The sequence below is a fragment of the Gymnogyps californianus genome, chromosome 16 (genome assembly GCF_018139145.2).
Source record: "Gymnogyps californianus isolate 813 chromosome 16, ASM1813914v2, whole genome shotgun sequence".
Lineage (NCBI taxonomy): Eukaryota > Metazoa > Chordata > Aves > Accipitriformes > Cathartidae > Gymnogyps > Gymnogyps californianus.
Window position 1 is genome coordinate 5,373,354 of NC_059486.1, and position 24,897 is coordinate 5,398,250.

At 36.0% G+C, this 24,897-nt stretch overlaps 1 protein-coding gene across 1 annotated transcript in view; it reads left to right on the forward strand.

Annotated features, from left to right (window-relative positions):
- The window catches only part of SPECC1L (sperm antigen with calponin homology and coiled-coil domains 1 like), a 67,365-nt gene that overhangs the window by 36,159 nt on the left and 6,309 nt on the right, over window positions 1-24,897 (forward strand). Inside the window, exons 9-13 of the mRNA XM_050906819.1 lie at window positions 1,357-1,448; window positions 7,070-7,160; window positions 8,939-9,022; window positions 10,873-11,029; window positions 14,494-14,596. Coding sequence (XP_050762776.1) covers window positions 1,357-1,448; window positions 7,070-7,160; window positions 8,939-9,022; window positions 10,873-11,029; window positions 14,494-14,596 — 527 coding nt within the window. The remainder of the gene's footprint in view (window positions 1-1,356; window positions 1,449-7,069; window positions 7,161-8,938; window positions 9,023-10,872; window positions 11,030-14,493; window positions 14,597-24,897) is intronic.

The window sequence follows — 24,897 nt, forward strand, 5'->3', positions numbered from 1 at the left end:
CACATATTACACACATAATTATAGCTGGAAGCACAGCTGATTTCAGCCTGACTATTAAAATGTGAACTTAATGTGCCAAATTAAGCATTCTAAAAGCCATGTAATAGCTAGAGCTGAGTTTGTTTCTTTTAATAACTTACATTCTTACAGTCAAAGTGCTGAAGAAAGTTAAAAATAAGGTCCAGCCACTATCACCTATTAAAAGATATAAGGAATATTTTCTAAAATGAAAGGGCTCTCACTGTTGAGACGATGGACTTTACTGCAATTCTGATTGTGGAAGCAGGTGCTGTTTCCTTCTCTACAGATGAGCAGAATAAGGAATCCAAGTAATTATCCCAAAATGAGAAACACTTGGGTTTTAGCTTTGACTGCATATGAGACCTTGTATGGATTAAAATATTTCCCTTGCCAGGTCTTCGGGTTTTGAATTTCATTTACAATAATGTCACTGTAACTCTCTGATGCAAAAAGGCTTGGCCTGAAGTAGACTATATTGCCAGAGAGACTTACAGTACTGTACTGTGCATGGCAAATCTACTTTTAACTGCTTATTACCTGAAAATTTGTTAAGGTATAGAAACATCTCCGTATTATTTGGTGATTCTGTAAATGGTTCTATTTCCATGCTTGTTCTCTTTGTTCATAGGTATTTACAGTTTTTTACTTTCTTAGTGTTAATTTAGAAGGTTTTTTTAATCTGTTATTGGATAAAGGGGCTTTCTTGCCAGAGTTAGTTTGCTAAAATGATAAATCCCCTCTCCCTTCTTTTTAATCTTTTATTTCAAGCTAATATCTGCCTTCTTCCTCAGCATTCATGTCTAATCATGCTGTTAAATAATCAGATGACTGATTCACCAATTCAGTATTTGTCTGTTTTCATACATTTCTAAACATGTTATTTGATAATCCCAAAATTTCAGGGATATATGTAGTACCTGTGGACTTTGATTGGAAACTAGAAAGGAGAAGCAGGTGATACAGGTTATCTTTCTTGTCTTACTGGCACACCCAGGAGCCTGCTACCATCTCTTTAATTATCTGGAGATCAGAGAACTAGTAGTGTTTACATCTGCCAGGGTAATAGTATCCTGCACCTTGGCCTTGTCCACCCCCAGTAAACTTATGTTTTTACTGTGGATGATATATTCAAGACAAAATAAATGTAATTACAGAGGAGTAGGCATACTTTTAAATGATTTTGCAGTCAGTTACTAATTGAAATTCTGAAAGGTGTGATCTGGTAAAACTAGTAATGTAAAGTACAAAGCGAGAGTTCGCTATAACAGCCAGTCTCCTGTTTCACTGCAAAACAGCGCAATGCTCACGATGGCTTCCTTTCTGTGTTTCTGCTAGTCCCAAGCCCTGCTGCTGCCACAATTCCTCGCACTCCCCTGAGCCCAAGTCCCATGAAAACTCCCCCGGCCGCTGCTGTATCCCCTATGCAGGTAGGTGTTTTATGACTGCACTTAATCCTTCTTTGTAAAGAAGAGCATGTGAAACTACGGATGGTAATATACAAATATTGGCTGACTTTGTGGGTGAATAATGATAAAATGTTGTCTCAGGTAATTACTAAAATGTTCAGTCTAACAAGAGTCTTTCACTGAGAACCATGTTGTAAATACAAGATTGGCATAATTTGGAAGTTCTTGTTAAATATTCCCAACCATTACTGTGCTATTGAGAAGCATGGGAGGAAAACTTTATCTGCATTCCTTAGTTTTAGAGTTGCTGTTTGTCAGTTCTTAGTCCTGTGCCTGGCACGGAAACAGCAGTAATCCCCTTCGGGCAATGGACTGAGATCTGTGCAGAATCTGTCAGCAATCATCAGTATAAATGTATCCCATGTTGCATGGGCTTTCGATATCAGACCTGACCAGAGAGGAATGAAATAATTGTGAATTGATGATCTTTGTTCATTTTGTACTGACTGAGAGTTTGGCCAGTTGGTGATTGTACTGTGTATTTTGTCCTGTCCCCTCTGAAGCTTTGTCCATTTGTTCAGCTGCTACAGGAGCCTAGGTACACTAAGATTGCATCATCAGTACTCTAATGCTCAGCTTTATAGATCATTGCTGATTTTATTATCTCACTAGCTGTGTGAAGTGAGATTTTGGCAAAAGCCAACAAGTTTAAGGACAAAGCAGATGAGACCAGATTCACAAAGAAAAATCAAAGAATGTACTATATGTTTTACTCCTTTAATATCAGTAATTCTCCTGTTGCTAACCAGGAGTACCAAAACTTGATTTTTACTATAGGTCAGCATAATGTTTTGGTAATAAATCCTCTCTGTGTGAACTGAAGAATCTATATCCATATTGGCTTTTAGTGCTCAAGGAACAATACCTGGAACAGACTGACTGTTCTCCTGTGCTCAGACTAGTGCAGCTTTTATTCATTTAAGAGTGAATTTCATGAAACAGATAGTCTCAAAGCAAAGAGAAAGAATTAAATGGTTTTTGTGAGAGCTTCTGCTACTTTCTGTGGCTCAGTCACTCTTGACAGCAGTTTTCTAAAGTAGGTAAATGTGACAAGTTCTCTGACAGATGCTTTGTTCCTATTGATCTGTCTTTATATTTCTGTTTATTTCTGTGCTCTTGTAGGAAGGGGCAGACTTAATCTCATGTTCTAAAAGGCTACACCAGAGCTTTGGCAGACAGAAGACTTTCTGATGAAGCCTAAGGCTTATTTCACTTTATTTACCTGTAAATTAACCATGAACCAAAGTAATCTCTTAGAATACTGCAAACCTGCTCAGGTTTACAGCTCTTGTTTGATGTTCTCTATCTGCCAGATTTACTTGAATTTTGAATTCAGCTTCTGGTATAGAACCAAGTCATTAACAGCTGGATACTCATTAGTGGGAAAAATTGCCTGAAAAACAAAGGGGAGAGTGTGTAAATGAAAACAGCTTCTATTGCCTTTTTGAAGATAGGTGGTTTTCTTGAGAGTATTTGTAATCATCCAGAAGGCAACTGGGTTTTGTGACCTCAATTATGTAAATTGCATTTAAAGAATATTTTCTGCTCAAGAGAGCAGGGGTTCGGGTTCAAAACCAATTTTCATCATCTTTTCCTTTTCTTTGTTTTCATACTACTACTTTGTTTTCTACTGTTGTGTTTGATGCAATTTTTTAATATTTTTTGTGTGTGGTTTTTGCTCTCTTGCAATTGAAAAGCAAGATTTTAATAAGTAGTCACTATGTGAGTTGACCTATTGGCTCCCACCTTATAGAAGTCATCCATGGCTTAAGATCTTGAGTAAAGGTGGAAGGGTTGGTTTCTGTATGGGTGTTGCAGCGCTTATTATCATTAATCTCAGTTCCTTTTAAATGCTGTGACAGGGGAAATATTTACATGGACACCTACTCAGAAACTGGCACAATTTTGATACTATGATAAGATGGATTGGTTGCAAAAAAGATTCTCCAAGTACAGATGCATCAACAAGTGCCCTCTCTGATTTATGCGTATCACTTCATTTTTGTGTTGGACTGTGTAATGAATTTCCTCTGTCTTGGGGAGTTTTTGTTTGCTTTGTTTGTTTTTCTTTACAGTAATATGTGTATGTATAAGGAGGTACATTCTGGGATACATTTTTGCAACTGAAAACAAACAAACAAACAAAACCCTTTCTGGCTTCAGATCCAAGCCCGCAGTGGAACTTTTAGCAATACTGCAAAACAATTTAGGAAGAGAAGTATGAAGAGAATGCTCTTCAGAATGTAAAAACAACCCTGCTGGGTTAGCCCAAAGCTTAGCTGGTCTGGTATGCCACTGAGAGTGACCAAAGCAGATGCCTATGGAGGAATATAAGGACAAGGAAGCATATCTGCTGCTTTCCCTGAGTACTTTCTTTTTCTGTTTCATAGCTGGAGGACTTTCTGAAGTGGATGTGGTTTCAGATTTACTGATCACCACTGAATGTCCTGCTTTGCTTTGAGCGTGTGAACTTTCAGGCTCCAAGCAATTCAGTGTCAAAGACTTCCATATCTTAACTACTTAATACGTGAAGAACTGTGTTTGTTCTGAAATTGCCATGTGTAGATGTATTGGCATGAAGTACTTGCTGAAGTACGTACTGAAGTGCAAAGTGATCAGAAATAGGTACCTGGATAGTGGTTGAAGGTGATGTTTCCTTCCATAGCCAACAACAGACAGAAGAATGAAGAGTCAGAAGCAAAATATTTGGAGTTTAAGGGATTAGTTCATCCTGCCATAGTTCTGTCTCAGATTTGAAGTGTCAGGTGTTTGTTCTTCTTTACTTTTTTGTCTCACCTGTGTGCTGGTTCCTCTTCTGGAGTTGTTACTCATCTTACCAAAAAAAAAATCTGAAAAGAGTCATAGGTAGCTAGCAGAAACTTTAACTTCAAACTAGGAATGGCTGTGAGAAAGTAATTGTTGATGATCTTAGCATCTTTATCTGTTACTGTAATTACGTTATACAAAGACTACTATGTAGAAACATGTTATTTAACTCTGTGAACAATTTTCTTCATACATCACATCAAAACTAGTCCTTAAAGTTTCTAGCATTTTCCTCTGCTAGACCTCAGTATAGGATGAATAAAAGGATCACAGATTGCAAAGCATCTTTAGTAATTTCTGTCCCATTGGTAGCCTCCATGAATAGCCTCAAAAGCATGTGATTCCTCCAAGCTTTTGATCCTTTCATTTAGTGTTGAGGAGTTTGAACACTATTGTAAAGGACAAATGGTGTTTAGCAGTTAAGTGAGTTTTAGAATGTATTTCTAGTTGAAGAAAAAGAGGTATTTATAAAGGGATTGGTAGGATCCATACGTGTTTGATTGCACATCAGATGTGTTCTGTTTTGTAAGTGAAATGAGGAATGGCTGATCTGCAAATTCAGCAAAAGCTCAGTTAAGCAGAAAAGTTTCTCACACTTGTAAAATTTTTCAGGAAAAATTATTCTCCAAGAGACTTGTGCATTACTACTACTATATAGATGATGCCAAGTGGAACTAGATAAACATTAGTTGGTTCATTTTCCTCTAATTTGCAGTGTATTAGTCACTACCTTACTACTGGTAGTTGTAATAGTAAGGTATGTAATAAGGAACTAGCAACAGTGAAAGTAAGCCCTGTCTGCAGCGTTAACAGGAGCAAAAAGACAAACAGTTCGTTGTATAACAAGGAGACGAGACCAGTACGCAGCAAGTTATCAGGTGAGTAATACGACCACTTTCTGACAATATCCGTAAAGGATGTTTGTTTTTAAGTGAGATCCGGAAGCTGAGGAAGTGATAAAGGTATATGGTTATGCAGCACTGTGCCTGCTCTGTACATACCTCTGTTTCCTGGCTGAAGTTCTGTACTACCCTGTCTTTGTAATGACAATCCCAAAGCTAACCAAAATGAAATATTTTTCTTTTAACCTCATTATCTAACTATTGTAGCTGTTTCCTTGTGGGGGAGTAGGGCGGTGGAACAAAATGGCTCTTACTTTGATACAGTCCTTGTCCTTTACTTAAAAAAATAAATTTCCTAATTGGGTGAAGTGAACTTTAAAGGTAATGCAAGTTTGAAATACCAGCTCTTATGGGAAGCTGTTGTAGGCACTTCTGTGCATGGCTCACAATTGCAGTCACTTTCATCTGCACATTTAAAGGAATAATCTTTGTAGTGTACGTGCAGGCCTTTTGATATATAAAGTGACGAAATTCTTCATGCTATATGTTGGCAGTTGTTTTCTCCATTTGATTTCTAGCACAAAAGCATAACTCCAGTTTGACTCTAAATGATGAATAAGTAGCCCTGTAATCCTGCCTGTGCTACAAGATGCTGCAAAGTATATACTGTTAACTTTTTTTAATCACAATTTTGGATTTGTCTGTCTTGCTCCATGATTTGGCATGAGAAACATCTGACCTTTATTATCTTCTGAAGATAAGGCTCATTTAAGCTTCTCATCTAATCTTGGGCCAGATGGAGAGCTGACAGAGTTTTCAGGATAAACACATTACTGGACTGATTGTGATTAAATATTGGAATCTAATAGAAAGGACAGGGTGAATAAAGAATGTACTATAATTTGCAATAGGCTCTTTGAAATGATTAATTTAAAAAAAAAAAATGTGGACGGTCTTCCCTGTGGGTCTTCAGCAACTGAATATGAGTTTCAGTAACTGTAAGGGTAATTATTGCATTCTGCAGTTCATTTGTGTGATACTAAAATGCTTATTTCAGCACTATCCAGTGGTTACTAAATTGTTGTGTGCAAGACTTAACACGTCTGTGATCATGTACTTGCACTTTAAGCTGCCAGAAGCCATGCATTGCTAAATATTTTACATAAAACTTGAAAAGAAAAAAATCAATTCGTAGCTAGTTTAGAGCAGAACAGAAAGTCACCTGAGAAAGAAAAAATAATTATATTTGTCTTTTATTACATATTTGACAAATACTTAACAAAATGTCTCTCTCCAGTTGTTCACAGAGCATCTCAGTTAAATAGGTGGTAACAAAACCTGTTGACATTCTGAATAAAAAATAGTTTTTTCAGTAGGGTTTTTCCTAGCAAAGGGTAGTTTGTGTCACTACACTCACTACACCATTATCCTAATCTTCCAGGAAAAGGCACAAAGCTGTAAAGGCATATATTAATAACACAAATCAAGCACTAAAAAATCTTGGCTACATATAGGGGGTTGGATTAGTTTAAATAAACACATCAAGTTTAACCAAAACAGGTTTGTACAAACAAAATATAAATGAAGGTGAAAATTAATACAAAAACTGCAAGAGAATTCACAACCTTAATTTGCAACATTGGTTTGAAGAACAGATTTCAGTTTAAAGAAGTAAATGTTACAATATCAATACATAGTGTGTGTATGTATATATTCAGATTGGCAAAAGCAACTCGTAAAGAGGACACACCCTTTTTACTAAGTATTTTTAAAGGTTGCTTTATTGTTTTAGTTCTTTTAAATCAGTAATAATGTCATATCTGAGTTTCTAAAATTGATTCTGTAATTCTCTATTGTTTTTGTTTGTTTTTTTACCTTCAAATTATGTTTGACACAAGTATTTTTCCATTTCAGAGGCATTCTATAAGTGGACCAATCTCAGCCTCAAAACCCCTTGCTACACTGACAGACAAAAGACCAAGCTATGCTGAAATCCCTGTTCAAGGTATTGATTCAAGTTCATTCAAACTTTGTTTTTAGCAATGTTATTAATACTTTTTTTTATTTTATATTGTGTAGTATCCAAAGCATTATCATATTATATACTTTTTATTATCAAAATATTTTCATCGAATCATAGAATATCTCGTGTTCAAGTTTTTAATTACTTGTGTTTCATCACACATGGTGGCATATCATAAAGATGCTTTTTTGAATTTTCAACAAAACCATGATTGCATGCTAATAACTCGGCATTATTCTGACCATTTTTAAGGTGTGCATAAACTGAGATCACTTGCAAAATCAAGATAAGATGATTTCAGAGACCCATCTTGCAGCTGTCTTCCAGATATTCAAAATACACACCTCTGGGGTTACATTATGTATTGTGTGGTGGCGGGGTTCTTTTTTCCCCCCAAATGAAACAAGGATGATGGTTGGCATTGCATTGCATGTGAATAACAAAATATAAACTTATTAAGTATTGAATCTTCAGGAGCCAGATGAAAAATTGAATGGAATTAAATTGAGTGTTGATTTATCTGTTTCCCAATATTTCCCTGTTCTGTGAACTTTGTTTTGTCTCTCAAAACACTGTTCACAATGTGCTCTTCCTGTGAGAATGAATGGCTATCATGTGTTGGGTGTAGCTCTCTGATTTATGCCTGCTTTAGGGCTTTTTTTTTTTTTTTTAGATGTTTCTCAAGATAATCCCCATATGACTCCAGGCTGAATATTTCCTCTCAATTTGGTATTCCTGAGGTCTGATGCTTTCTAAAGGGTTGGGTTTTTTTTTTTGTAGCACTTCATAATAGTCTGTATGTGCCAGATTTCCTTCTTGCTTTTGTTGAATGCATAGTGAGGTTATTAGTACAACGCAGCTGGAGTTTTAATTTTAGAAACTTTGATATTTTTAGGAATATTGAAATGCCTTTCCAAGAAGATAGTTTAGGATTCTTTAATTGTTACAGAGTTCATGGGTAGACATAAGCTTAAACACACAATGAGTTGTATGCTTTACATAGTTTTTGTGTTTTCATTATAGTCAGTTAATGCAGGAGCAGGACTGCATTCCAATAGAGAGTGTGCCAGACAGAATTGCTGTTTACAACCGTATATATTTTTAAAGTATCTCTTGTAGCAGTGTATGTTTCTTATGTCACGTTTTCAACTAATGAATGAGGTTTCACTTTTTTAAATCCTCATTCTTCATTTTTATGTTTTTTGTATTCAAATTACTGCCTTCTAAGTGTTTCTACATGGGAGTATGTAAACCTTTTGTTTATAGTCTAAAGGTTTTATTTGAAGGAATATTTCTTCAATAATAGGAAATAGTTTTGATTTGATGCTACAGAAAATGAATTTTGTTGTAGTTTGATTTCCAACAAACCAAAGGAAAAAAAAAAAACACGAGGGACAAAGTAATCTGCTTTACAAATCCACATTGTGAATGGCATATTGAATATTTTTGGCCATGTGCTAAATGGGGATTCCTTGCTCAGCCTTTTGGTTTAACAATTCATTTTTTTTATAGACCAGGGCAAGTGGATTAGTAAGAGGCCTTCGGGAAAAAGGATTAAGAAGGTCATGATGTATTCATAGTGAACTTCATTGGTAATGAGCAAATTTAGGCCTTCTCTTTCATACAGTTAAAATCAGTTGCTCTCACTAAAACAGCCAAACTCAGGCACTGGTAGACAATATTCATGACTGATACTTAAATGTCTTATGTTTAACTGGAATCTTCATTAATGATGTTCTCTCTTCTTTTTCTTTGTCCAGAACATTTGTTGAGAACATCTTCTACCAGCAGGCCAGCATCTTTGCCAAGAGTACCCACTATGGAAAGTGCCAAATCTATTTCTGGTAATATCACATTTTTAAGATGATTAGTAAAGTTAGGAACTCTCATTTCAATGCTATACTTACAGATCTACTTTACTTTTTCAAGAGAGAACTTTGATCTTCAAACCATCAAGCTTTTGTCAAAAAAACTCTATTTGGATATGTGGACTAGCTTATTTTTCAGTATTCAAGTTTTCTATTGAAATATTTGGGGAAAGAAACTAAAGTTCAGTGGTAAAATAATATTCCATTTTATTGCATCAAGTGGAACTGAAGAAATTTTTTTTAATTGTTCGTCTAGTGTCCTTATTGTTGCATATACAGACTTGCAGCAACGTACCAGATGGATGAGTATGAATCATGCGTGTAACAGTTGACTTCTGTGTTATCTTTCCTTGTATTACAAATAATTTTGGTGTGCAAGGTATATGTGAGGAAAGAAACTGCTCCTGGCTGTTACTTTTTACTGCTTGGATTATTTTTTTTTTGAGGCAGACAAGCATATTATCCTTCTCTAATTAAGCAATTCCATTTTTGTTTGTGGAAAGAATTATTGTCAGTGTTTTAAAGTAGGAGGATTGTTCTTTTTAGGTAACAAATGCATCGTTATACATTATCTAATGCATATAAATATTTTTGCATATTACCTAGCAAAACTTCTGCCTATTCTGTAAGACAAAAGAATGTTTGCAGTGAATAATTTTAAAATAGTCCATTTTGTGCCTGGCATAACCTACAAATATTCTTCAGTATTACTCATAGTGGTTGCTGCACATTTGATGTTAACTTTGGATTTTTAAAAAATAGACTTGCTAAATAGAAGTTTATGTAGAGTATTAGTTTACTATCAAGCTGACATCTCAGTATCAGCAGGGGCTCCTAAAAACAAATCTTCAAGATTTATAGCACAAACAGTGTGATACTGTGAAAATGATAGTTTCTATAAACTAGGCAGAACTAATTTGAGAGAAATATTTTTTAAAAACACCTATATTTGAGTAAATGGTTTCAAGAAGAAAATGTGTTAGATCATTTTGATTTGTCCTAAAAACCAAAAAAAACCCCAAAAGTGTTTTTTCCCAACTGCTTGTGTCTGGTATTTATAAATTAACGTACTTGCCCCAAGTCATTAGAAAATAAGTTTCTGATACCTGTGGAGAGTTGTATCTTTGATTTGCACAAACTTAAACAATGGTGACTATTCAGGTACAGAAGGCAAACCTCATACTTTTAACTGGAAACTCTTCCATGTAGAGAAAACATAACCATTCCAAATTTTGTTTTAGAGAGTGTAATGCTTGTGCTTTCATTCAAAAGAAAAATTGTTTGTCCTTTGATGAAATGAAGCAAGCTCTGTAGAATGTGGCTGAATGGTCTCAGGTCAATCTTTGATATACTTGTTGATGATATTTAATTAATGTCCAGAGCATCACATACATGCCAATTCTTGATTAAAATTAAGTGGAAATAAAGCAGCTGTCATCTCTAAACTGTTTTAGTTTTGGTTTTCTTTTTTCTTAACTACTTGAAGCTTAGCAACATAACTACATGGACTAGAGGAAATTAAGTGGTTTGGTGTTAAAATTCCTTCTCATTCATTAAATCCTTCAAATGGAAGTAGCCATATTCCGTTGAGATACATTCATCAAATTTTCTTTGCTTCAAGATACAGGCTTGATCATAAATGTTGGTAGTGCAGTCTAAATCCTTGATATTTCCTAAGTGGAAAGTATCAAGAAAAACATTGAAGCCTAGTATTGGATTTAGGTTTCTATGCATGGTTTCTGAACTAATGCTTGTCAGAGAGCAAGAATAAGTCTGAAAGTTTTTATGTTTGCAAATGATAAATATATGGGCATTTTCCCACTTAGTCTCTCGAAGAAGTAGTGAAGAAATCAAGCGGGATATCAGTGCACCTGATGGAGCATCTCCAGCATCTCTCATGGCAATGGGTACCACCTCACCACAGCTGTCACTCTCATCTTCTCCTACAGCATCAGTCACCCCTACAACCCGAAGTCGAATAAGGTAAAAACCCTTTTTTTGTGGTGAACTGAAATGTGTTAATTTCATAGCTATCTGTCTGCATATATCTAGTATATAATATTGGCACTAAGACTGCAGACTCTACTGCCACCCATACAGTAACGATCTTCAATAATCTTTGAGAGCTTCAGAAAGTGTTTTCTGCAGCTCAGTATATGTTTTGAAAGTTAGACCAGAAGTTAGGCTTTTTAGAGCTCATGAGTTTAACACCAAAACCTTATGCTCCACTAGAAAACCAAGCTAAGTCATGTCACTAAATAATAGCATCATATCAGTTTAAAATACCATGAAGCCAAATTCAAGAAATGAGCTTATAGCATGTTGAACAAATCTTTCAGAGTGGCTTGGACCCAGGGAGACCACATGATAAACCTTAACTTTTGTAATTGCAGCTGAAGACAAAAAGCAGCATGACTAGGTCTTAATTCCAGCCACTGCCAAGTCTTCTAAATAGCCATGAGTGAATGGGCCTGGGTTATTTGTCCCACAGATGAAATCATAATGCAAGTAACAAGTAACAAATGGCCAGGCAACCCCCTTTCATTAGTAAGATAAAAAGATAAGTCTGTGATAAATTTCAAACTTTTCCTATCTGTAGTGTTATCAGTCAAAGGACTTCAAAGTACTTAAGCCTCATGTTATGAAAGTGAAGTACGTACTTAGCCCTGTTTCATAGATTGGGAAACTGGCAGACAAAGGTTAAATGACTTTCTCAAGACCATTTAACACCGAGCTTCCTAACAAAGCTTTTGTACAGCAGAAGTGTTAAACCCTTAATGTTCTGAGGCATTTGCAATACGTAATAATTACATTATAAAATTGTGAAGTTATTTACAGCTTTGGGTGCTATTGAAAATTATTTCCCTGAAATCAGCTGAGGCATGCCTCAGTGCTGCTCTCCTTTCACTGCGCAGAAGTTAAATTGAATTTGGATCTGTGGGTACTTTACCAGCAGCAGTTAACATTGTGTGTGTTAGCACCTAAATTTAGACCAAGTACATCCAGAAATTGAAAAAAAAGACTAAAACACCTGTATATGAACTTAGAACTGACAACGTATAAAATTGCATTGATGGCAGCCTGCAGACTGTAGCAAATAGCGTGGCATTTCATGGTAAAATTGTACAGTTATGATATCATTACTATGCCATCCGACCATTGACTGCAATGCTAAGCACTACAAGAAGACTTAGCAGTGGAATCTGCAGCAGTGGGTGTGTGGTGATGAGCACGCTTTTTGGAACCATCCTCAGAATGTTGCTGCTGGACTTCAATTTGTTGTGTGATCAGGTTTCTCTTTTTTCCCCCCTACCTTTTTCTGAAAGTTGTTGTAAAATAAACAGTTATTGCTATAGTTCACTAAAACAAATACCTGCAGTTTACTGTTCCCTGTTCTAGTTGAAACTTTGTTGGCTCTTTAATTTGGAATACAGTTGACCTAATATACTAACTTGTAAGATTTATATGTCAAACCATTCCTCATTGTCTCCATAGAATTTACGCTAATTTATTTTCTTCAGCAGTGTTTTCATAACTGTGAGAACCTGATATAAACCATGTGCTCTTACTGGAATTTGAGAACAGTCTGTACAGCTCCCTCATGCCTAAACAGTATGTTTAGCATAAAGAGAGGGAGCTTTTAATTTGAGTTCTCGTATGTTGTCCCAAATCTCTGTTCTAAAGTTCTCGTACTGTTGCATAATCTTCGTTGTAGATTGAATATGCAATCCCATTGTTATTTGTTTCAATCACCGATGAAATTTGGGTTGTTGAAATATGTACTGATTTAAGAACTGAAGTACAGAATTTTTTGAAGCATCATTCTGGCTGTGTGGTGCCTATGAAGTTTAGATACAGTAACCTATTCAGATAATTTATTTCATATTTAAAATGCACAATTAGCAACCCCCTTGTCGTGTTAAATCTCTCTGAGATTAGCAGTTAGGTTTGAAGGCTCATACTGCTATCTTTCATGCTGAAAGGCACTGTTTCCTGTTTATTGTTCTGCTGTGCATATATTTTCATGGATGTTTCAAGTATTATCTCTTTCTAAGCAACTCTGAGATCTTGCCGTCTGTATTTCAGTGAAGACTGGCCAAGCAAATTGCAATACATATACTTAACATTAGTGCCTTAGAACATTTTGTTGTATGTTGGCACGTGTTCTCCTCTTTCATGCGCTGAGTGACAGATGCTGATACGTGGAACAGTCTCTGATGTTCCGTTGGTAGCACACATGCATGAAGAAATCCACATTCCCTGGATGCTTTCTTTTCCCCTAGCAGGACCTGGACAATCGCTACCTGTAAATCTGCAGCAGAGAATCCACTGAAAATACTATGTATTTCCACATTCCACCCCTCTTTCCAGTCATCAAATGGGTTGTAAAGAACAAAGAGTTGAAGATTTGAGAGTGAATGTATACAATCTGTATGTCCTTTTGGAAATATCGAAAAGGAGTAACTTAGGGTATCATCTTTGTGGATGTTGTGAGAATCTTGCTTACATCTGCATAGAACTCTTTAAAAAATGGCAGATGAGGAAATCTTTGCAGTATGGATTCACTGATCACTCTCTTATTTTAATTTTCCAAATGGAAATTATTAAAAATAGGAACAAAGGCTGGCACACTTTACGTCCAGTAAATAAGCTCCATAATGGTGTAATACCTAGCCTTTTGTCAAAGACTGTTCACTAGAATATCTGTAGAAATACTGGATCATGTAACTAGGCCACTACAAAAGTATTAAGCTCTATACTTTATATTTTTTAATCTAAGCACTCATTTCCGAAGCCTGGTAAAAAGATGCTTGTAATGTAAGACTCGTGAAAAAATGGCCAACTTGGATACAATCATTCTTTTCTTCCCCAGTCTTTCCTTAAAGAAAAAATTACTTAAGATAGCTTGACAGACTGGAAGTGAAATTAATTGATAGCTTTTATTGTGCCAGTATATCAAGTGGCAGATCAGCCTAGTTAGATCTCCCCCCTCTTTTTGAGAACTCCAGATCTCAGGCAAATGTTCTTTTAATAACACCGTGCTGCTAATATGCAAACTTGTTGTTTCAAGGTGACATTTGTAATCAGCCATGAGATGCAAAAGAGATAGCATCAGTTTATTCTCTTTATAAATACAAAATAAAGTCACTTGAGTTAGCTTAATGGTTCAAGCTGGAACTTACCATGTTGTGGGTTTAATTTTCTGAACTCTTAGAAAAAATATCATTGAGGTTGAAAGGCCTAGGAAAAAAAGTTTAAAGGAAGAAGAAGGATGGTTTGCTAATGAAAAAATCACTCTAAAATAACTCTTAAGTCTCTGCAGGTATTTCTGTGTATTCTGTTTTTCAGTCAGTAGTGCTGTACCCTGCTACTTTCACTGTGACAATAATTTGTCCTTTTTTTTTAAGCTTTTACAATATGTATTTGCACTTCTGCCTTGTTCCTAGGGAAGAGAGGAAAGATCCCTTGTCTGCCCTAGCAAGAGAATATGGAGGATCCAAGAGAAACGCCTTGCTGAAGTGGTGCCAGAAAAAAACAGAAGGATATCAGGTAACTGTAGAGCTGTTTAACGTAGCATACTTCTAGCTGCAACACATTAGAATCAGCCAATGGCATAAACCAGGCTGCTCCACAGTTGACTGCATAGATTGCAAAGGCACTGGTATGTACTGTACTCTCTTCTTGGAACACATGCTACGAGTCCTAACCTAACTAACATTAATAGCTCTTCAGTCACTTTTCCTCCATGTTGATAATAGCTTTTTTCTTAAGGGGGCAGCTGACCTCCTATTCAGGCACTTTAAAACGGCCTTTTACAGATTGCACTTTTGAAACTGTAACTGAAACTTTAGCAACTTAAGGTTTAAATTCATGTTTCCCAAATGCAGTTAGAGTACCATTTCTCGGATTTCAGAGATATTTTTTTGATAGGTAATCAGTTTAGGTTTTTTTGAATCTTTCAATGTGCTGCCATTTAGTCTCTATTTAGGGACTGTTTTGTGAAGGTCGCATTGTCTTGCATTTTGAACTTGGCTTTCTACTGCGGTTCCAGACTTTTTTTTTCAGTTAGTCCAAATGTTATCAGAAGCCAAAAGAACTAACAAGATAACTATCCAGAGTTCTCCTGATTACATTATTTTTTCAAAAGAATAGTGGCTTCAGCAAACTAAACCAGGATGTTAATAGTCTGACCATGATGTATTTGTTTGGTTAACTTGTATTGAAAGTGTTTGGAGTTCCCAACACAATCCTCATTTTAAGAACTTTACTCTTTCCATGACTTGAGACTCACAATGCAGGAGGAAGTTGAGCGCCGCATAACAGGATGATCGCCTATCCATAGGAAAAGTTGTCTTTCAGTACAATGGACAGGCTTGTGATATAAGCCCTCCCCCCTCTTCCTGTGGCACGTCTAGTACTAAACTGTGCTATTTCTGAGGATAAGCTTCTTTGTGGAAAGAGCCTTTCTCCTTCCCCACATTTTAAAAAAGGCAGGATGTTATATTTCTTTATAAATCCTCTACAACTGAATGCAAAAATATTTTCTCATATTGTCTTGAAACGAAAGATGAATTTGACAGCTTCCTTATCTGGTTAGGAAAAGTAATAGAAAGTATTCCAAACTTTTCATTCTGTAGTTGTGTGCACATGCAAGAGCATGCTTTTGTTTATATAGATTACTGCTTATAATTACTTGAGTTTTATAAACACTAGTAGAAGAATAGGTTTTGAGACTTACTGTACTTGCTGCAACAACTGTCATATGGTTCTCTGCTTGTGTTGCTACTGAGAAACCATAGCATACAGCATCTGTAGAACCAATGCATGCCTTCTTTTGAAAGAGTAAGATAATATCAGGAGGTTATATTAAGTTAGTTTTTGGAGAAGAATGTCTTTTGCTTTAGGCACACTCGTTTTTCATTTCTTTGTTGTACAGAATTTGATTATTTTCAGCATCCCCTGAAATTCAGTTCTGGTTGAACACCATGCTAGTGGTGTTCTAATGTTTTAAACATATCTAGCATTGTACTCATTGTGAATAGTGCTTATCCAACTTTCTGGCATCTCAACGTTATCAATACCAGATAAGGATCTCTTTTGTTTGTTTGTTTGTTTTTTGTTTTTTTTTAAATTGAAGCTTCACTTAGTTTTATTTTAAAACTACGTGGATTCAAAACTGACAAGCAGTAAACAAGCATCAGAATAATGAATATCTCCCTTCCTCATTCAATCCTGCTTAAGGTACTCTAGCTCTCTTTCTCCTTCCCTGTCACCCAAATATTGACAGGGTACCTTTTCTTACCTCCAGCTCCTCCTAGTGTCTTATACTCTGCCACAGTTCCCTTTTATCCCCAGCGTTTCCCATCATTATAACTTCTACTTTTCTTCTATACCACTGTTTGCTTTTGTTTGGCTTAGCATCTGGGCAAGAGCCAGCACATGCTTTTTAGAGCTACCTGCATGCTGACTGACCAGCCATCTTCTGTCTCTGAGCTGCTGCGTGAGCCGCACAGAACAGAGGAGTCCTAAATATCCCGGCCTTGTCCTCTCTAGGAATAGCAGTAGGTCCACTTTCTATCTAGTCACCAATTTCTGTCCTGTTACCAATTTAAATCAATGTTAGCTATTATTTATTTAGTTACAAATATAACAGGTTAAAGGAAAAATACTTGCAAATTGAGTCTGTAACAAGTTCTAAAATGACCTGGAAGAGTTTAACCATGATTTGGAAACAAGGAAAAGAAAAAGGAAGTCTCAGAAGGCTTCTGTTTCAGAATAATTCTTTTGTTAATTTTGTCCTATTCATATTATATCAATTTGTTTCTAATGCAACTCTAATTAAACTACCAATATTTAAGTAAAACTCAGCCCTGTAAGCCAGTATTTTTCAAGTATGTCTTTGCTAACAGGGAAAGATGTGTTTACTTCTTCATCAGTTGCCAACAACAGTCACTTTTTTGGTCTTGTTTTCTCCCTCTCATCTGGAGGTGATGTCTCACAGCTGTAGTTTTTTATGCATACATGTATGTCAAATGTTTATAGAAAATCATTTCAGCTGTTGGTGTTTCATAGAGAAGATGGAACCATGCACATGGAGTTAAAGCCCCATTTCTGACAGAGCCATGTTTGCTCCTGGCATTGTTTTACCTTTCATTTCTGGGATTATATTTTGCACTGGATATTGGAGAATAGTTGAATTTCTGGTTTATACATGGACTAATAAATAGTAATCACACAAATAGCCAGATACAAATCTTAATTTAAAAAATTTTGTTTAAAGCGTACAGAGTTATAGGTGAGCTGCCAGTGGCTTAAAATGTTAAAAACAAGGTATGATGTAGTTGGCTTACCCTTATTAATGAGCAGCAGCATACAATTGAACGTTATTCTCTTTGTAAGCCAGCTGTAGTTCTTCAGCTGCTTTTTATTCCATGTGTTGAAAATACTAAAGAAGGAAAAAAAAACCAAAACAAAACACACCAAGGTCTGTACTGTTTCACAGAGAGAAGGTTTCCTTTACTCACAAGATACTTGTGGAGAATACAGTACTACTTAATTGCTTGGTACAACTAGTATTTTTTTTTGTCTGCTCAAGTAAAATGGAAGAAGAATAACTTCTGCTCTCCTGTCCCCTCTAGGAAATTACTTTCAAGCTTTTGATGAAAAGTCTTAAGTGTCTCTGTTTTAGAAGCTTGAAATTTTGTGAATGCTAAATAATTCAAAGATGATAGTGTGGTGAAGCTCTAATTTCAGCCCATTATAGTGGAAGGATTATATTTAAAGCCTTAATTCACAGACATTTACACCAAACTGCACTTTCCACCTCTGACAAATATATAGTTCCACATAGCAGAATTTTTAAAGGTATCTTAAGACTTTCTCTTTTGTGAATGCATTATGATAAACAAGCTAATATCTAGCCATTAAAAAACTATAATAAATTACTTCATTGTGCAGTTTTCTTGATTCATTTGAGCAAATTTGGAAAGGAATAAATGAATAGATTTCTTGAAAGGTAGTTGTTAAACAATATTTAACTGTGTTCCAAATCTGATACTTTTTAAAGAGTACTTCAATTAAAAAAATAAGGTTAAAATAGCCAATGAAAATATGAGAAATTCTTATTGCTGTAAAAAACTGTATGGCTTTTTCTCTTACTATATTGTTGCTTTCAATATACATGCTGTCTCAGTGTTGTTTGCAAGCAGAATTTCTCCTTGAAGCTTAGGTTTGGAAAATGGTGATCCGCAGAAGGTCATTGCAGAACTAACAGCAGGCAGGTTCTGTATTAACTTTCATCTAGAGCCTGTTCAGTCTAGATGGTATTGCACTCACTAAGTTACTGAGTTTAATTATATTCAGGGCTGAACAGATCCCTAAGCCATGAAAGAGGACAGTTGCTCTCTTAAGATAAGGGTGGTTTTTTTAAGCATTTAGATAAAGGAGGAGCGAATCACCTTTAGTTTTCAGATGAACAGGCACAAAATACTTGGAATTTGATCATGTGTTAGCTTTGCTCAGGATCTGACATACTGATTCAGAGTACAGTGCCAAGTGCTGCATTTTCCAGAGAGAAGAGAATCCTCCTGGCTCCTTTAAAATATGTGCAGTGTCATAAAACTGTCATAAATTCCAGATATCTTCAAAGCATAAAGTAATCCCATCCAGCTGTTATGGAGCATTTACCCTAGCTGGAACACAGCTACTTTCATTTTGAGTACACAACTAATGAAAGTCCAAAAAAGGATGTGAGCATGCATGTTTCATGTTAAGAAGGGGACCAATAAACAGGATACACACAGCCTTACCCATTCTTATCTACAGCAATATTTCAATTTATTTTCCATTTTTTGTCAGCATTCTGAGACGTAATTCACTTCCAGAAGTCTGACACCAAAAAAGCAATTGTCACAAGATAGCAGCAAGAATAGACTAAGGGGTTTTTTTTTAACCTTTCTTTAAGCTTTCCACGCTTCCTAATTACAGACACACTGGAAGACCTCCTTAATGTAGCCTTGTAGTACCTGTTCTCTAATTCATGCGACACTGCTTTTTTCTGGAAAAACCATCTAATTTTTATCTCCTATACAGATCAAAGCTACATGTCTTACAAAAAATTTAAAACTTATTATCTATGTGGCAGAAATAAACAATGAAATTGTTTAGTGATTGAGCAGTGTGATTGAGCATGAATGTATGTGTACCTAATGCTATGCTGAATGCACCTTGAAATCAAGCAATGCTTTCATTTGTACTCAAGTAAGAAGTGTAGAATAGCAAAGCTAAAGGTAAAAGATGGTTTGGGTTGCTTTGTTTTAAACCCGTTCTTATATACACATCTTTATCAACACTAAGCTAGATCATATTCTACTCAAAGTATTATATTGATTTTAAAAAAAGCACAAAAAGAGGACAAGACTGTGTGCTTATGTAAGCCTATGTTCAAATAAAGATTCCCAGAGTGTGCATGCTTTCCCTGGTGCTGTCTGGTTGATTCATCAAAGTAGTCAGGCTGCCAAAACACTTCACTCCTTGGTTTAAGCTGTGATGCTTTAGCCAAAAATTGTTGAATTAAGGAAGGACATGCTTCCTTTTTCTGTTTGGATTGGATTCTGATACAAGAGAAATGTCAACTTGTTAGACTTAATTACGACAAAATTTAGAATAAATTATGAAGCTGTCTGTATCTCTGTAAGTGCTTCAAATGTTAATGTCTGAAGCTATTATTGGCTTTTTTGAGAATGACTGCTCCTTTTATGGTTCTTTTTTGTGCCAAAACTGAAAAATAACATGTCTTTCTTATGGAAAGAAACATTAGCAATCAATATTTAAGGGGTTTGATGGTTTATATTTGCCATTTGCTGCCTTTTCAGAAGCTGGGATTGAAAAGGCAGTAGTTGGGACTGCTGTTAAGTCTATTCCAGAAATACTTTTACGTTCTCGCCTACTGCCAGAAGAACTGATAGCCTCAGCTTTAATCCATGATTTGAGAACCAGTGAATCCTGATTCAATGGAGCATGGATAGCAGTTATTTTGTAGTTTACCCTTCTAATTTTTTAAATGGATACTCCTTTCTTTTGTGTGTGTATGTGTCTTTAAAAGCTTTTAAAAGCTTTTTAATAGTAATTTTCTGCGATGGGTAGAAGCCTGCCAAGGTCTGTACACTTAAACCTCAACTCTTGTTTTAATGGTTTAATATATTATAGTGCAGAATCATATTAATGCTTTTGCTTTCTCAGCCCACTTATTTCATTAACTAATACAACAGAGACATAGGCACATGTTTTTATTTTCTCCATGTCCTAACTCATTTGTGAGCCAAACTGAGTTAGGATGTGGGAACCTCTCCTCCTTGTGCAGAGCAAGGGATGGAGAAATAGCTGCTATGCAGTATGCTCCTCTGCTCAAATTGTAATATACATAGTTCAGGGAGATTGAAGACAGCTGTGGGTATGTCCACTGAAGGGATAGTTAAAATAACTTTGTTCTTAGTTTTGAACTATGAGTTAGAAACAATGTTTTCTATAGTTGGGTTTTTTTGGTGTTTGTGCGTTTTCTTAGCTGTGGAGTTTTCGGGGGGCAGGGCGGGGAAAGTTGAATCACTGGATTATAATCCCTCAGTTAATTTAGGATTACTGCAAAAAGCAATAGGAGACAATTTCAAAATTAGCACTACACTGGTTAAAAACACTTCAAAATTGTGAATTCTAAAAAAGTCATAGGTTGGGAGAGACCTTAGATTGATGTTATGCAGAGCCCTGTTAAGCAGTCTAGAATGTTTCTAGTGAGGTAGATTCCTCCACTTCTCTGGGCAACCTATTTCAATGCTTAATTGTTTCATGATGAAGACTTTTTTCTTATATCCAGACAGAATTTCCCTGGAAAAAAATTGTGCCTGTTTAGTCTTGTCCTGTCACCATGTGTCCTTTTGAAGAGAGTACCTCCGTCTTCTCTATAACTGCCTTTTAGGCATTGGAAGACTCTGATTACATCTCTCCTGAATCTTCTTCAGGCTGAATAAACCAAATTCCTTCAACCTTTCTTCATCTGTCAAGTTCTCTAACCATCTAATCATCTTGGTAACTCTCTGCTGGACCCTTTTTTATTCTTCATTGACAATTTGGAACTGGGGGGACCAAAGCTCTATACAGTATTCCAGGTGTAGACTGACAAAGGCCCAGTAGAGTGTAAGAATCCCATCCCTTGATCTGCTGACTGTACTCTTAGTGATGCAGCTGAGGATACAGTTTGCCTTCTTTACTGCAAGGATGCGCTTCTGATTCATGTTCAAATCCAGTTCATTTACTGTTTAACCACTATTGTATTTCAGCCTAAGCTGATGGATCGTTTTGTTCCTATTACATTTCAGCCTTGTTTCAGGAAGAATCTTCTTACTCTTTTTTTTTTTTTTTCTGTGTGAGCCCAAGGGAATACTCATTTTGTGGTGACTGCTTCTACTCTGCACTTTGCAGTTTAATAGGAGCTTGAGTCATGCTTGAAATGTTTTTTGGTTGTGGATCCACCAGGGCGTTCCCCTACCATCTTTTTTTCCCCTCTTTGTCATGGCTGTAGAATGGACTATAGAATTTGGTCTGTTTGATTATGTAAAATGTTACATTCTTATACTCTGTCTCTGGAAAAGTCTACAAATTTTAAACTCTGTTTTTTATTCCTGATTGGAAAGGGTCTTCCACAGATCATTTTATGACAACAGCCTGTTGCTTAACTCCTTTTGTTAGAATTGCCTTTCTTTAAATAATCTCTCCCAAATACTAGAGGTGACTCCACTCCCATCCTAAGTATTAAACATTAATAGACAAGGACTGATAAATCTCTTTCTAGTTCACCTGTCTCTAGAAAGGCTTATTCCTCATTTGACAATTTATCTGAAAGTATACCCTTCAATTGCTTTAATACTTTGTGGTCTGAAATGGCTTGAAGAAAAATTCGGGATTAGATTCCAGCAGAATTATCTTAATAGAGCCAATTACTTAATAAATGCAGTAACAAAGAAGAAATTATGTCAGAGATTTTAGGCTGATGTTCTGTTTACCGTCAATTCTTTGAGAAATAAGAGCTTAATGCAAGATTGATTTCATTATACTGACTAAGCTTTTTCAAAAAACCACAAGTAGTTAAAAGCATTTGGGAAATAAAATTGTGCTGTATTTAAATGTGCCAGTTATGTGCTCAAAGCCCTACATAAAAAATTAAATTTTCAGTTTAAATGACAATCTGTCCGGTTTCTAGATTTGTTTTTTAGTGTCTGACCAATATTATACTTTTTTAGTCTGAGAGGTAATAATAATTCATAATGCTCAGAGCAATTGGAAACAGAAACCAGTCCCTTTTAATTGTTTCCTTCCGTTGTATTTAATTCAGCTTCTCTGGATACATGAAGATTCTTGGATGATGGGTTTGTTTTCTGCTTGTTGTCTTAATAATAAAAGCTGGACTCTACAGGAAAGTTTAGAAAAATAGGGTATTCCAAGTTCTTTTTGAGAACCAACCAAACTTGTAGGTGAACTTTTTTAAGTGGCCCTTTTTTCCAATGTTTATATTCAAAATTCAACATTCTATGGATGCTACTAATATTTAAAGTGAAATTTTTAATTTATACAAGTATAATGTTCAAGGGAAGATTACTTTCTCTTGTTTTAGTTTCATTTACCATTTTCAGCACAATTTTATCCTGTTTTTCTTGCTCACATGTTGGGGTGAGGGAATATACTTATAAAACTATGAAAAATGTCTCTAGATTTTGGAGGTGAGCACTCCTCCTGGTTTTTAAATGATGTGAAGAGTTCTGTCTTCAGCTCCAGTTGTTCTATAGGTCTGTTTTCTAGTGCATCCAGACTGTTTTGATACCTTGCAATTTCTTTCTTCATATATTCTGAGCCCAAGTCTTCCTTCTTCATCCACAGGGTCACACCTCAGGTGTAGGTTCTGATGATGTCATACACATCACTGCAGCATCCTATTTTCTAATTTTGATGAATGCATTCTTGCTTGTTGATGTCCATCCTGACTGTTGCAAAGATCGCTGTTCCAGCTCATTGCTTTAACAGTATTGCATTGTTTGCTTCTCCTTTCTCTGTGCTCCCTCACTTCCAGTATAAGCTATTATTCTCACTTTGAAGGCTGTGTACCCTTCCATCCCTCTTTCAGTACTGAGATCTCATCTGTGCTTCAGTGATGCTGGTGCTTAGGCTCAAACTCTTAAATTTTCAAATAAATATTGCTGTGCTTCCTCTGAAATGTGTGGAGCAACCTGAGAGAGAAGAAAGACATTGTAAGCTCCATGAGACAAGGTACTATCAAACTTTATTTTATTTGTATAGTGACTGGTGACTGGCTTTAATGGACTCCAGGTCTATGGTAAATAGAGTATATTCTGCAGTAATACCAATTCAACAGGTACTTGTTGAAACTATATCCAGCATTAAGTCACTAGATTGGAAACTGGTGTGTTAGAAACTGTTAATCAGATTCAGCAATGCTTCAGCATTCCTCCTTACTTTAATAAGGAATGTCATATCTATCCTTGTAGTCCTGAGACTTAAAAATTTGCTAATGCTCTTCAGTAGCTTTAACTAGTATGATTTTTTTAATAGTTTGGCTCAATGCATGCATGTATGTCTGAGCAGATCTGTGTTTAACTTAACTGTGACAATACCAATGTACATCTTTCTCCTCCCTTTCCCACATCACTTGACCATCCTGGGGAAGGAGGGAGAATATTTCAGCCAAGGGGTGAAAACCAGGACTGCGTTTTTCTCCCTCGGTAGATTGAGTAGCAAAAGAAACATGATCATTCACATTTGACTTTTATAACTAGCTTGCCACAGATGACTGTGACAAGAAAAAGCCCCTCTCCCTACCTTTATCCATCTTATCGATACAGATGTGATCTGAGGCATTACTGATTACAGGGTGGGGGGAAAGAACTTTTCAAAAAGTAACTTTGTAAAGAGACACAAGTAGGAATTTATTGGCTTTGACAATCTGATATTTTTTCCCTTTTTTTCCTTAAGGCTTTGTACTGTGTGTTGCATTTGTTTGCCTAATTTAAGTAACATTGAAAAAGTTTTAACCAAGCATTAATTTAAATCCAATTTCCTGTCTCTCTTGAGGAGAAAGGAGGGAGAGCTTCATTTTTTTTTCTTTTGCTTTTAAATTTTCCCACCCCTGTGGCTTGAGGAAGCTGTGTGAAGAACATATTCCCACAGACTGGGGGTCTCCAACAATGACATTTCCGTTTGCAAGCAGGCAGCAGGACAGCAGGCAAGGCTCAGACCACTGCCTTGGGCATTGTGAGCCTGAGCACGTACGCTTACGTCACCAGAGTTTGAACCTGCATTTGGTGGACTTTGTATAAAAAGTGCTAAAGCTGAGCAGGAAATGGAGATTTCCCTCACATTCTTCTAGAAATTGCCTTTAGTTTTGTTTTTTTCCTCTGTTGGAGGGGATTGCAGTTGTTTTTCGTTTGTAATCCAAATCATTGGTTTGACAAGAAATACAACTGCCTTCGTTCTCAGCCTGCATGGCACAGTAACACTGATTCTGGGTGGAGTTTTCTGAATTAGAAATGACAAGTTTTAGTGTCTTGTCAAAGACAAGTGATGACTATTAAATTGCTGTCAGGTGAAAGGTTGACTTGTGTGATTGCGTTTCTGCAATTCTGTGACTGGAGGTTATAGTTCCTACTACATTCAAATTTTAAAAACTAAGTAGGGGAACTGGTTAGCTTCTGCTTAAGCCCAGTTAAGTGAGTTAGATATTAAAGCATATTTATATTTCTCCATAAAGGTCTAAAAGATAAACCGTGAGTTGTTGTTACTGGTTGTTT